This window comes from Cryptomeria japonica, chromosome 3 (genome assembly GCF_030272615.1).
Source record: "Cryptomeria japonica chromosome 3, Sugi_1.0, whole genome shotgun sequence".
Classification (NCBI taxonomy): Eukaryota; Viridiplantae; Streptophyta; class Pinopsida; order Cupressales; family Cupressaceae; genus Cryptomeria; species Cryptomeria japonica.
Genome location: NC_081407.1, coordinates 682,648,429 through 682,664,001, shown reverse-complemented (window position 1 = coordinate 682,664,001; position 15,573 = coordinate 682,648,429). Strand labels below are relative to the sequence as shown.

The 15,573-nt window shown below is 34.9% G+C and overlaps 1 protein-coding gene across 1 annotated transcript; it reads right to left on the bottom strand.

Moving 5' to 3' along the window:
* Nucleotides 1-1,021: 1,021 nt before the first annotated feature.
* LOC131038586 (wax ester synthase/diacylglycerol acyltransferase 11) lies at nucleotides 1,022-4,301 on the bottom strand. The gene is made up of 7 exons (XM_057971075.2): nucleotides 3,950-4,301; nucleotides 3,269-3,850; nucleotides 3,114-3,180; nucleotides 1,988-2,130; nucleotides 1,691-1,900; nucleotides 1,462-1,599; nucleotides 1,022-1,245 (listed from the first exon to the last, which is right to left on the bottom strand). The coding sequence occupies exons 1-7, from the start codon at nucleotides 4,208-4,210 to the stop codon at nucleotides 1,102-1,104; spliced, it is 1,545 nt and encodes a 514-aa protein (XP_057827058.1). The 5' UTR covers nucleotides 4,211-4,301; the 3' UTR covers nucleotides 1,022-1,101.
* Nucleotides 4,302-15,573: the final 11,272 nt, after the last annotated feature.

Below are 15,573 nucleotides of genomic sequence, written 5' to 3'. Positions count from 1 at the left end.
CACACGACCATATTCTTGTTCCTAGGCTTCTGCATCGATCACATTTATAATGGATTCTTTTGTCGATAGATCATCAATCTATTAGAAAAGTCTTGAAAATTTCTCATCTCATGTTTCCTCCACATAGTCACAATGCAACCCCAAAGGCTCCGCCATGTTGTTATGCCCTTCAGCTTGTGCAATTTTCTTTTTAATAGACCATCATTTTCTTGCTAGTCAAAAAGCCAATTGGCTTATTCAAAGTTGTCCCACTGATCATTTTGAAGAAACCCATCTTCTCTTTCTTAAGGCTACAGTTTTAGACTCATCGAGATGGTGATATATTCTTTGTCTTTTAGAGTTGTTATTAATTCAAAAGATGGGACTACAAATTTGTCTTTTAGTTGTTTGTGTGTTATGTTTTAGCATGTCATGTTGTTTGTGATGATCTATTTGTAGGGCATAATTCCATTAGTGGTCTTAAGCTAGGGAAGTAATTATAATACCTAACCTATGCTACTAGATGGCAAGGTAAAAAAAATGCAATAAAGGCAACAAGAACAACTCACCCTTCAAAAAATTCTTAAAACCAATAAAAAAATGCAATAAAGGCAACAAGAACAACTCGCCCTTCAAAACATTCTTAAAACCAATTGAAATACATTAATTATTGCTAAAAAAATATGAAAAAAAAATTTATACTCCAGCTTCCAAAAAATCCCCTCTTAGAACACTCAAATTATTTTAACCACTTTTATTTATTAATTTATTAAATCATAAAATTTAAAAATTTAATATTAACTTTACAAAGTTTATTTTAAACAAAATTAAATTAAAAAAAAAAACTTATCATTGTTAAAAATTTAATTTATGAACAATTAGATTTTCAATGAATGAAATAGTATTGCCTAACGACAAATACTAACAAAAGACTTATTTTTCAATACCAAAAGCATCACATTGCATGCAATGAACCAGTGATGCTTCCAATTATATTTAAAAACATTCTATATAATCATATGTTACGATCTAGATGTGTACCATTGAACCACCATGAACATTGCTATCTATTATTTGAAAATGAGACTATCTCATCTCATGGATGTCATTGAATTGCATGGTTTACACGGCAGCTGCTTGCTTCATGGAATGGAAAGCATCTATGCAATCTAAACAGAGTTGTTTGGGATCTGCAATCACATCTGTAGCTGCGCTAACGACCAACGTTACTTTTCCCATGTAACTTTGGAAATGCATGGTTAAAGCCTGCATAACCAAACCAATAATTTGTATAAGAAATTTGGACAGACCATTAGCAAAAAAACTGTCTGCTGTGAAATATATGGATGTATACTTTTCCCATGTAACTTTGGAAATGCATGGTTAAAGCCTGCATAACCAAACCAATAATTTGTATAAGAAATTTGGACAGACCATTAGCAAAAAAACTGTCTGCTGTGAAATATATGGATGTAAACTCACATGAGGATGCCCAGAGACTGTGGGAATGATATCCATGATTGGATGGCCGAAGAATTCCACCTCTTGCAAGGGCCCCACCATGTTGGAAAAGGAAAAGGTTGTGTTCGCGATCATATTGTATGTCAGGATCGTAGCAGCCTGCCACACGCCAGGAATTTATGATTTCTCAACAGGTCAGTACCTACCCAATCCTGTTCAGATTCAGAGTTCAGAGTCTCAGATTTCATACCTTGACACCTGCCAAATGGAGCAACAGAGTACCACTTGCATATGTAAAGGGCGCCTCCAGAGATAGTTTTTTCCTTCTAAAAATGGCCGCGGCTGCACGGGCATAATCCAGAGGATTCTTTCGCTTCTCCGTAGGAAGCGAAAGAATCACATAGCCTAAATTGTTCCCCCACCTTGCTTTGTTCCCGGACTCCATCATCTCTGCTAGTTCCTGAAATTGAAAAACCTAAAGGGGTTAGGGAAGTTATTTCACAGGTAAGAATTTGAAAACTGGAATTGATTCAGCAGAATAAGTTACATGGAGCCCCGGAGCAGGCCTTGTGTTCACTAGAATTGTTGAACGAACGCGTAGCTTCGATGGCAAAACACTCTCGCCATTTTTTCTCCTTTGCTCTGCTTTCTTTTTTGTGTCTGCATCAGCATTTTCTGAACGCTCCTCCTCTTCCAATGCAAAATGTGCAAAAATTAGAAACAGATTTGTGTTATGTTGCCCAATTTCTGCAAATCCCAATCATCAGATCTATGTTGAATGAACCTCTTTACACTGTATATCCATGAATGAACCCCTTTTCACAAATATCCATTAAAACAGATGCAGCACAGGTAAGTTCATCTTGGTATCTTCGAATAGTTTACTGTGGCTGTTGGGGAAGTGGCAAGCTGTAATTATTGGGAGCAGTAGTGTTAACTTGAGATAAAAATTCCACTTTTCAAACAGTCAAAAATATATGCTGGGGATTATCAGCCTTTGTGAAATGCAGCTGTGGGATGCCCAGCCTTTGTGAAAAGCAGTTGTGGTCTTTTGGTTTACAGCCGCTGTGGAAAAGCAGTTGTCTGATTATGCTCAGCTGTAGTGACTAGTGTCAAAGCACTGCAAAATTTCCTCTGCAAAATGGTTTCAAATAATTTCCATCCACATCAGGTGATTAGAAGCTAACAGGAAATGTTGTGGAGGAAACACTAGGCGTAAAGAAGAATTCTATTGGGATGTTTGACCTTTACAGCCATTGACCTTTACCAGTGGTGGGGTAGATTTGGAAGTTTTTGCCCATTACATGAATCACTGGATGTAATAAAGTACAGATTCTGGGCCTAAAAATGGGCTTCAACCTTCCCAAAGTGTGATTAAGCAAGGAATGGATACCTCTCCAGAACAAAAAAATAAAATAAAATAGATACCCCTTGATTCTTAATAAACAAGTTCATAAATGATACAAATTTCCATAGAAATAACTCTATTTTGTAGTTGCAATTATTTATTTTGCCTCCCACTCGAAACCAACAATATTCCATCTCAATAGCCATCACACACAAAAAAGTGGATAAATAAATCTACTTTACCAACAGGAAGTTGAATCCCAGAAAATACTGTTCCATAATTATACACAGCGGAAAAAGATACATAAAAGTTAAGGTTTTCTTACCATATCTGCGTTCCAGGTATCTTGTGATCCCTGCCGAAGTAATCCCCAGCATAACATCATTCACTGTCTGCACTTTCCCCAAACAACCAGACATTAAGCAGCCATACAAAATGACAATACAATCAATTTATGTCCAGCAAATCTACAAAACTTACCCCTTTTATAGCATCCTTGACAAGCTTAATATCCTCCAGACTGATACTCTGGTGCACAATCTTCTTGGGACCCGATTCTATCCCGGGATATCCCTTAATCGGCGTAAGGCTATCCTTAAGCCAGATTATGGTAGCCACAAAATACAAAATATCCACAACTGTGTACCAGACTACAAGAAGCATGCCCAACAAAATCCCCAAAGGCAAGGGCAGTCCCCTAAATTTAGCCCCAGCAATTCTGCTTGACCTTGTTTGGCGTGGGATTGTGGGGAGCAAATTGGGGTCGGCGTGCTGTCTGGTGCAGGCCAATAAGAGCGACATGAGAGACACACCATCCCCTAAAGAATGATGAACTCTCATCACTATGCCAGAGGCCGCATCTTGACTCTTCACATTTATGAGATGAAATTGCCACTGCGGCCTGGAGGAATCCAGAGGAGGGGCTGTGGCCAGTCTGGCCGAATAATTTTCATAGAAATCTGAACTTTCATTCTCTTCAGGGTCGATGCAGGGGACCAGAACATGATCACAAATGTTCACTTCCGCTGGCACCCAAATCAACTTTCCGTTCTTGTCTTTCTCCTGCAAATACAAACCCAAAAGAACAGAAAGCCAATAAATATTATACGACTGAATAAGAAAATCCAATAAATAAAGCATGCTTTGCTCTGTGTTACTAACCATTACGCTGGAGAATCGTTTGTGCTTTAAAAGACTGGATTCCAGACCCGACTTAATGGTCTCTACATCGATCTGTGTTTTCAACTTGAAAATGGCGATAATATAACAGTATAAAGCGGATTGACTGAAAACGCGGCCAGCCGGGGTCACGGGTTCGAATTCGTTGATCTCCTCTTCCCCATCTGTGCATCCTTTATTTTCTTTTTTCACTGTTATTTTCCAGAGCCTAGGCTTGCCAAGCACATCACCTGCAACATCCATGATTATTCTTCGCTAAGAATGTTCATTGTGGGCAAGACCTAGGTAATCGGCTTGAAAATTTTTGTCCGGAGCAAAACAAGACAATAAAAATCCTGCCCTCAGATTAATGACCAGAACCTTCACATTCTTGAATTGATAACCAGAAAAACCGAAGATAAATTTGACGGTCGTCTAACCTTTTCACCGTAAAATGCCAAATCAAATTTCGGCGAAGACTTCGTCTCTGTGATAAGAGACAAATCGAAAATTCTATAAACAGAATTTCGGTGAAAAGAGACGGTATATTTTTTATATTTTTTTGCATCTGATATTTTTTGCCCTTTCGACAGAAACTGGCAGATAAGTTTCAGTTTACAGTAGGTTGACCGTCAAATTTCAACCCCTAAAAGGTTCCATTGTTCAAAGGCTGCTTGGCAGTGTGTTATGAATGCGATTACTTTTTCTGGTTATTGATTTAAAAAAACAAAAGTTATTGATTTAGGATTGACATAATAATTGAAGGGAATTCAAGTGTGTGATTGCCTTGATTATTGAAGTGGATTTCTATATTTGAAGTGGGTTGATGCTCAAAAATTTTCAATCTTGATTTAAAAAGTTAGTATTATGAAAGATTTCAGATAATAAATTTATATAGTTTGAAAAAACATAAAATCTTGAAAATATAAAGTAGGGTGATGCTCTCATTCATCGTGATGATGGATCACTGAGTGTGAATCAAATTGTTGATCTAAAAATTTGCACACAATCATTTGAACCTTGTTTATAGATAATTCTATGAATTGTGGAAATCTCATGTCATCTAATAATTAATAATGATGGTATCTATGTAATGTAGGGAAAGATAAATTCTATTAAAAATATATTGAAATATTTGTTGAATTATAATTCAAATTTGAAAAAAAAAGAGAAGAGATCATAATCATATTTAAAGATAAAGATAAATATGATTTCTCCATCTTAAGACACTTGAAGTTGTTATTCTTTATACGAATAATGTTACTAATAGGCAAACTTGTGGCTTCACATTTGCATTAAAAGACTTTAAAAATATAATTACTTCTTAAATTTTAGTACAACTACTAAAGATTTTTGTTTAGTAATACTAAGTTGTCTAGCATAATAATGGTCCATGAAACCACATCCTATCTAAGAATTTTTGTGATGCTTAAGGATATATCCACATTTAACATTAAAATTATCAACTATCAAGTGCACTCTCAACAATAATATCCGACTCCAATCTAGGTTTAGAAATGAGAGTATATAGTTTTTTGCCTTCTTCAATAATGGCAAAATCTACACATGCATTCACGATACTATCAAATCATTAATAAACATAGATATTTAGTCTTTTTGGTCAATCATTACATATTTATATTTTTAAGAGCTTTTATATTTCCCTTAGTTGATAAATATATAAATATTTGTGTCTTTCAACTACTTCATAGCACTCTCAAACGTTGTTTATGGTGTCTTAATACTTTTACTATATGATACTTTAAGAGATACTAGATGAGTCTATAAGAATGAAGGAAATAATTTACTAATATTGATGATTATTTCCAAAGATACTCAAGAGATTCACAATAAATATGAACCATAAGAATTTGGATAAATTTGTAATAATCTCCTTAAATCAATGCATGTAAATAAAGCATATTCTCTTAATTTTTCATGCTTAGAGTTGAACATCATCAAAGAGTTCAATAGCTTATTGAAGTAGGAAGTCATACATCTTTTGTTTATATACAAGGATTACATTTTTAATAGTAAAAATAAAGATCCCTATGAAAATATTGTCTATAATGATTTTAACTTCCATTAATGATCTTAGCAAAGATCTTGTAAACAAGTCATATCTTTGTTATTTGGTTGTACCCATGCTAAAGTCTATAATTCACCAAGTCTTGTTTTTAGCTTGGAAGTTGGTGTTATTAAACTAGTGAACAAAGTTTATATTATTTTTTAAAAATAAGTATGCAAATATGTGTTTTATTTATAAAACAATGAATTATTCATAAAAGAGACTATGTGAGTGGTTAAAATCAACAATTAAAAAAATCAACAAATCGTAAAGTTGCAATACATAACACCCGATATACATGGGGAACCCATTTTGAAGAAAACTCCACCATCAAAGAGATGCTCAAGAATGTATTAATCTTCAAGAATAGAATACATATGCAACACTCTAGCTTCCTTCAATTGGATAGCATTCTGGTAACATCTATGTGTATACACCTCAACATGACTAATGCATTTTTGTTTCATCACTTCATCATTTGTCATCAATTCTTCTATTAACATTGATTAAATAATTTTAATTTTAATTATTTAATTAAGATAACATACAATTCTTTCATTCACATTAATCAAATAATTTTTAATTATTCAAATAATTCACCAATTTATCATTTTCATTCATTTTAATTTCGTATTAATAATAGAAGATACAAAATTACATCATCATATGTGCTCATATTATTGTCTTTATCAGCAATCAAAAACTAAATATCTACTGCATTAAGCAACCCAAAAGCAACTGCACTCTCTATAGACAACCTATAAATCATAACTCCTAGAGCATTGCAAGTCTACAACCAACATAATGTCATAGAACCATTACATCCAAATCTTCCTCTTCATTATCATCTTGACCATTACAACATAGGACATATATCCATTACATCATAAGTAGAACTGAAAAACAAAATGAATAAAAAATAAATCGTCTTCAATGCAGGCCAAAAGTGGAGTTAGTCATTTTTGCTTTGATACCCAGTCTCCCGATCCATGGCTCCCTGTGGTGGAGAATTAGGTGAAAGTTTCTCCACCACAATACCATCCCCGGGCAGCTTAAGGAACTTTGCTTGTGAGATTTCCATAGTAACGTACACCTGCATAAGAATATTAAGATATGCAAGTCTTCTAGAAGATTCGATAAGTGTTCTCTTAGTCCCATTAAAGATCTAACCTTTCATATGTGGCATTAAATTTTTATAGATAAATAAAGCCAAAACAAATTATGCCTTTTATTTAATTTAGGAACATAGCTAGATATAATCTCATTAATAAATGCGTTATTAACACTTCCATTTTTTTAAACTAGCACAAAAGATGTTCCATACTTCTTTAGCATAAATGCATTCAAAAAATATATGATGCATTGATTTAGGTTTCTTACATAAACTAAAAAATTCAACATCATTATTTTTCATCTTACAGGGAAGCTTTTTCCAAATAAACCATTTGAAATAAGCATTTTTAGACTCTAATACATTAGACCAAATTTGTTTAGATATTCCCTATCATTTCTTTTGACTATAATTGACATTCCAACATTGATTAAGATAAGAAAATAAAGAAACATCCTCATTTCTAGTGGTTTATAACTAATCTTATCCTTGGTATTGGTTAGTGGGGATTCATCCTCCCATGTAATATATATGTAGTTGTTAGGCTTGAATTGCTGCAATTAATAGGGAAAGAAAAATCTTTGCATGCATTCCTCAACATGGAGTATGTTATCTAGTTTGTAGTAGGTAGAGATAATTCATAGCTCAGAGAAGCTCGGTCTTTAAGGTGACCATTTTGTAGAATATGATAAAAGCATTTAATCCCCTTTTGATACCAATTTTTGGCAAAGCAACCTTGCAATAGAGAAAGTGGTTTGCCTTTGTGTTTAAGATTACACTAGGTAGATATGTAAGCATGAATCTTCTTGGAGTTATTCTCAACTAGGTGACAACCAACCACCTTACTTTTTACCATTTCCTAATCCTTCCAAAAGCTCTTAAATACTATAGATCTTGCAAGGCAAATAGGATGTCTACTAATCAGAAGATCACAAAAAGGAAAGTTCTTCGCTATTTTTGCTTGTTTTGGCACATCACTTTGGATATTATTCTTTATGTACTTTCCATGGCTCATCTCCCTCTAGAGCCTTGATAATCCACATAATAGCTAGTGCAATCCGATGTTTCTTCAGATCCTTTAGTCCTATCCCCCCTTGAATTTTCTCCTTACAACACAAAACCCACTTGACTGAGTGTTTTTTCTTGTTACATTTTCCATTAGACAAAAGGAAGCATTTGATCCATTTTTGGATCTCATTAATTTAATAGCTACTAAAAAGATAGACTAAAGCATAATAAAGAGTGTAAGATGATAGGATCTTCTAGTAGACTTGAATTTTCCCACCCAAGGAAAGATATTGCTTATTCCATTTGTCTAATTTTGAGTGTTGAGGTCCCCCCTCTTGGACCTTTTTCTACTACTTCTTATGGGCGAAGCTTTGCTTGTGTTGTCAAATCTATTGTTGCTCATCCTCCCAAGGGGGAATCTCATCCTTTTCCTTATGCCAAGACCTCCCCTATTGTGGTTTGTAGCCAAGACGTGGTAGAAAATGTTGCTTTCTACCAACGTTGTGGGTTGGTGTGTAGATTTGTTGGGCTCTAACTTTTCCTCCCATATCTACATCATTGGGTGAGTTATTCTTGGAAGCCTTTGGTTGATGGTAGCATTGAGATTTTCCCTTGTGCTAAGGGTTTTTTTATTGCTTCCTTTTCTTCTTTTGATGCTCATGACTTATTGCTGAGAAATTTGTGGGTTTGGGGAGTTAACTCTCTCTCTCAGTCAACCCTGGACAACTTATTTTAACCCTTTTATTGAACCACACAATGTGCAACCAATGCCAGTTTGTTTTTCCAATCTTCCTCTTCATTTTTGGGAGCATTCTTGTTATGAGGGTATTGGCAATGGGTGAACTCACAAAGCTGGTTCCCACTTTTGCCAACAAAGGAAATTGGCGAGAGTGGAGAATTCCATTTAGGGGGGGTTCGAGCGAAGTGGGGGTGTTCGAACGGACTACCCTTTGGGGTTCGAGCGAAGACCCCACTTCGCTCGAACCCACTCTTTCGAGCGAAGCACCTTTAATGCTTGATTATGTCATTTTTCAATTATATAAGGGGGGTTCGATCGAACCCCCCTTGATTTGAACCCCCCTAAAAATGGGGGGTTCCCTCGAACCCCCTTTTGTTCGAAGCCCTTTTTTAACACTTCTCTGGAGCTTTCTACATTTTTTTGTAGATTTTTGGCCTTCAAACCTTTGGTTGAAGGCTCAAATGGAATGATCTTGACAACCCAAAATGTAATATTATAGTCCTCAAAGCAAGCTTTCCAATGAATACAATATTATAGTCCTCAAAGCAAGCTTTCCAATGAATATAATATTATTACATATTGAGTTTATTATGAACTTGTTTTTTAAATTTTACCAAACATAGGTTTTTCACCAAACATGAACTTCTCTGTTCAACGCATTGGGAAAAATAGGAAACTAATTCAAAAAAATTCTGAAAAATATCTAAGCCCCAAGTATTGATGTCTTCTTTCTAACAAAAAAAGAAATTTTGAATTTCAATATATATAGAACAAGTTATGTGTTCAAACTTAAACCTATGTCAGAATTATGACTAGTCAGACTTCAAAACTTAATAAAATGAAAAATATTGAACATATCACTATCAAAGCAACTGCACACCCTGGATATTGATGTTACAAACCAAAATTCAAAATAATTGAGTTTTTATCATTTATAGAAAAAAAGTTATGCATTTCGGGAGGCACATAACTCTTAAAAAATGTAGTTTGTTGTAAAAAACTACTTTTTGAGGGAGATGGAAAAATTTGAAAAAAATCCATCAAAAAAATTTGAAAAAAATATATATAGAATCTAGAGACAAAGTTCTACAAATCACTAATTTACATAATCTTCAAATTCTTTATAGTTTAAAAGTTATAGTTGTCGGAAGTTGAAGATTATTTTAAAAGTGTTCATCTCAGTGTCAAAAGTGGCAAAAAAGTGGGAACCATTATTGTGAGTTCACCCCAACTCTATTGTCCACTTCTTGAAGGTTGATGATACCACTTCCTTCATGGGTCATTCCACTTTTTCTTGCATTTTAAACGATATTGACATATTTATGCCTCTTCCTGGGGATGTGGTTCTTATGGTTAGGGATAGGCTCTGGAATCAATCATTGGATTATAAGGGCCTCTCCTTTCGTTATCATAGATGCTTCTCAACTGGTCACTTAGCTATGGATTGTTCTCTCTCACATCGTAGAAGTTTTGCTTCTTGGTGGAAGGACACTAATGGTGAACGTTTGAATATTGATTCTTCTGATTCCGATGACTCTTCACATGATGATGATGACTCCTCCCAATATGAGGTTGTGCCTCTTATTGTTGTCATGACCTCCTTAGTCCCCCTAGATCCTACTCCCCCTCTTGTTATTGGTGTGGCCTCCTCAGGCCTTGTGGTTCTTACTCTTGTTGCTCCTATTTTGCAACAAACTTCTACTTTTGGTGCTGATAGACCCTCTAAAGGGATTTCCCCCTTTAATCCCCCTTATAATGATGTTCTGAATAACAATATTTCTTGGATTGTTGTGTTCCATAGGTGATATATGAATGTAATATATATGAAATAAGAACTTGATAAATTAAAGGATTGTTTTTCACGATAACATGTCTAATGTTAAGACAAGGTCGACTTTTCAATGTTAAGATGGGAATAATGTAATAATGACCTATTCAATGATATTAAGTAACAAGCGGAAAGATACTTCTCTTTCCAAATGCAATCATTCAAGTAAGCAATCATTAGAAGAATAATAACGATCATAAATTCATATTTCTTTATGACAAATGTAGCAAGCCTTAATGACACCATCTTGTGTAATATAGTGACACCATGTGCATCCAAATCCAGAACAATGCTTATTACAAAACATACAAATGTTTTATTATTACCATACATAACAAGGTTACAAATAGAAGCTATAACATGTACTAAATTTACATCATTACATGATTAAGATATTGCCCGTTTACTATCACATTAAAGAAGTATTATAGTAGTAACAATGGTCATTAACTACTTTTACAATTGAGCTCATACACCAAGGCATTGATTGACTCAACAACATGATTCACATTATACCCATATGATTCATAACACATCACATGTAATACTTCATGCAATGCACATCATAAGGTTTTGATCAAGATAAAGATATATGTTTCATAGGTTTGAATTGACTAATCAATAGTAATGGAAGCTGTTAATTAACAAAAATGATTGTAAGTATTACTCGTAAGGTTAGATCTTACATTCTACTCCCCTTAAATTAAATTTCCTCTTGGAAGTTACCAAGGATTTGTAAGCATAATCCCCTCATGGGAATATGCAAAAATATGTGAATGCAACAATTTTGACTTGCTAATTTAATGGGAATTTAAATTATTAAACCATAAAATATAAAATAAGAAAATTTCTAGAACATCTAAATTACCACACAATCGAAGCAATAATCATACACACGATACATTGATCCATTTAAACATCAATACAAGTGTGTAAATACTAATCACATAACTTCTAGATTAACAAACCACACATATATAAACTAGAGTCACATCAATACCTTTATCATCCAATTCAATTTCTTTTACAACTACCATTCATAGTTCAAATTTATGTAAGTGCACCTTTTCAACCTTCAATCTCCTATTATGTCACATTCCAAAAACATCTAATTTTATTCTATTTGTTACAAGGCTCTATAAATTGATTCACAAGACTTTATAACTTGATTTACAATTAGTCTACATCACATCCATTTGAAAATAGTTACAAACACAACAAATAACTACCACAATATACAATACAAGGCATATGACTCACACAATGAGATTTACAAGGAGGATGGTATCATATAACACTAAATAATCATAAAATCACAACATTATAGATTTTGTAGCTTGCCATGTAACGCCTCTTCAAAAAGCTCATTCAGACCGTCCACTCTTCTTGAGTAGCCATATAACTAAATGTCCATATATCCAATGAGAGCCAAATACCATAAATACCATAGAGCCCCACAATCGTTAGGAAAGATGGTCTTGTGCTCTTTTTTGAGGGCCCTTAGATACATTTTCTATTATCTTCTTTTGTTTTATGTAAGGGGGTTGGCCTCCAAAAAGAATGTGCACAAGGAACCATATATAACTAGAGGGAAATGGATTATTATTGACTTATACTAATCCCATTTGTATTCTCCATCCCCAATAAAATTTTGTTGGCCATCTAATCCCCTATAGGATCTATTAGGATTCCCTATTGGATATGAAAATTTTACATGTCACATTACAAGTCATACATGCCAACAGTTTGCAAACATCAATAACACCTCAAACAAACTATAATAACAAGATAAATTAAAAAGGTTTATCATTATACTGCTGCAATGCCGTTTGTGTCTGCTATTGCTGCTGCCCTAAGGCCATCTGCTATTGCGAAGCCGTCTACCCTAAGGTCGGGTGGTGTTGCCGTCCAGCCCCCTGTTCGATCCCCTAGTGAGGCTGCTTTGCCTAGTGCTGCAAATGGGGGCTCTGTAGGGGTTTCTCTCGCTAATACAATGGAGGGTGATATGGTGCATCCAGCATCCTCTGCTGCTGATGGGGCTGCCCATGTCTTGGGGCCTGTGGCTGTTACCTTGTGCAAACCCTTGGCTTTCAAGGTGTCTGCTGATACTGATATGGAGATTGTCATAACCCTCCTTTTCTAAATATTGATAAGAATCATTAATTACTAATATTATCATTATTATTATTATAAATATCTATTGTTGAATGAAATAATCCATTTACCATCTTGAAGCTAAATATAGCTAATGAAATAAAACGACTATGCCTGCCTACCAATTAAGTAGAGGTGATAGCAGTAAAGAAAATCAATAAATGATTAACGGAAGGTGAGTTGGTGGAATACAATGGCATTGGTGATAGGGGGAATAGAATATGTCAAAGCCATTATAAGGGAGTGTACATTAATATGTCAGAAGAGTGGACACCAAGAATAGGGGGTGGTAGAGACTAAGAAAATGGAGAATGCTAGGGGGAGAGAGGGAGGAGAACCGACAAAAGGAAAATGGGAACTTGCAATCTTTCTTGAAACTATCCAGCATATTGAAATTTCATCTTTCTCTTATGCCTCCGTCTTTTTCTTTCCACAAAAAACCCGCTCCAAATCCTGCAAAACTCTCAGGAAATCCCATTGCGCCGCAATCTCCATCACCATCGCCTTGCACGAAATTTCCAGAAGTAAGTAAGGATTGATTCCTATCGGTGACGGTGTCCTCGTTTTACTGAAATTTATCGCTTTTAATAGGAGAATAGCCTGATTAAAAGAGGGTGAAAAACTAAACGATTGGGAAGACGAAAAATTGATGAAATGGAAATCGACTTCTGGCTGAGGACTCCCAAGAGAATTGCAATGGCTGCTTTCCTATTGAGTGCAGGAATTGGCTGTACTGCAGTGGGCGTTCATATGTCATACAAACATATCGCCCCTTAGCAGAAGCGTAATAAGAAGCTCAACGACTTCATGAGGGAATGCCTCAAGGCACACCGATTTGGCTACTAAGAAGTCGACCATGCTTCAATTCCTTCCATACACGCCGATCACGAAAACCCCTATCGTACAACTCATGCCTAAGAACATAATGGGAATGTCGTTGGAGTCTCCTACATCCAGTACTGTCAAAGCCACAGTCGTTCAAGCTTCTACAACTCTACTGACACACTTGAGCTTGGAGCATGAATGTTGCTTCTTTATTACACAGAGCTTGGAGCATGAACGTTGATACCAGCTAGGCTAGCCGTTGGGATATTTGTACACATCTTACGGGAAGGATTCATTCAAAGAGCGATAATTAGAGGCCATCGGGAGATTCATACATTTTGGAAGCCTCCACTGAAGGAAAAGGAAGGGGCAAATAAAATGAGGGCAAGAGGATCTGTCGCAGGGCTTGGCAGTGGGACTGGGCACTCCATTTGCATTGGAGTGTCTTGTCATTGGACAGAAGAGGGTTTTTGGTAGAGACCGAGCTTTGCATTTGTATTGGAGTGTTGTGTCATTGGGTACAAGGTGCTTACAGTTGATGTCCCAACTGATTATCCAAACATGCAATGAAATTCTTGGTTCATGGTTAAAGGGTTTTACAGTGAGTTGGCTGCGACCAATCAGCTTCGAGTAGCTATTTTTGCAGCCATTAGGGCAAGGCAATGAGCAGTTTGTGATCAATCAGGTATGCAAGAATCTAACTTCTTTTTCAGAATTTTAGTTATTGTTATTATTTTGTGTAAGTTTAAATAGATCCTTTCTCTGTTAAATAAGCTAATACTTAATAGTTTGATTTTATATTTTTACTATGTTAAATAATATTCTTCCAACATAAGATCACCCTATTCTATTACTGTAATGCAAAATCTTATTATATTATAACTAGGACTTTAAATAGATTAAGGGTTTACATAATTAAATTACTATATTTTTATTTTATGCCTTCCCTTTCAGTGCGACTTGTAAATGTTTTGATGATCTCTCATATGTATGAGACTTCTTCTACATGCTTGTTAGATTTTGGGGGTAGAGTCTATTAGTGCCTTCAAATGCCCATTTCTTTATAATAGTTTAGGCATCAATTTGCTTGTTTATATTAGTAGTAGTACTGAGACATACTATGCGAAATCTGTCTGCTGAGATTGTTTCAAAATTTACCGTCGATGCATCATATTGATACTTCCTCAACTACTTTTGTTACATCTCTCTTAAAATTTATTATCGTGAGGTATAGGGCTCTTAATAAGTAAACTGATAGTGTGTAATATTGATTTATACCTAGGTGGTTATTATTGTTTGATTTCAAATTAGCTAATCATTCCATCTTTAATACTAAACTGTTAGCATTATATGACTTAATTTAATTGCCATCAATACTATGCCTTTAGGAAAATAATATAACTCATGATTTCATTTTTATTACATATGATATATTGGGTTGTATATGTATTAGAGTACTACCATTTAGAGTACTTATGACTAGTAGAGAAGTTGATTTAAGTTGTGACTATATCTATGTATTTATACAATGGTAAGAAACAAATAAATAAATAAAAATCCATTTTATATACTCACTTGAGAAGTCAACAATTTGTGAGTAAATGTGAAGCCCCATCTATAAATGGGCATATCTATGTTTATACTCTAATGCTACCATGAAATGTTGTACTTGAGTGTTGACCAGAGATTCTAGCTTTGATTTGGATCAACGTCCTTGAAATGTTTAGGAACATTTCCCTAGCCGAGTTGTGATTTGTTGTGTTGCACATGTAATGCCCCACTAGGAACCCCAAAGGAAAACCCACAACAAGGGTGAAACAAGTTTTTTTTTTTTTAAAGTAAAAACATAATAGGTGCATTAAACACAATATGCATGATAACACAAGTGGAAGAC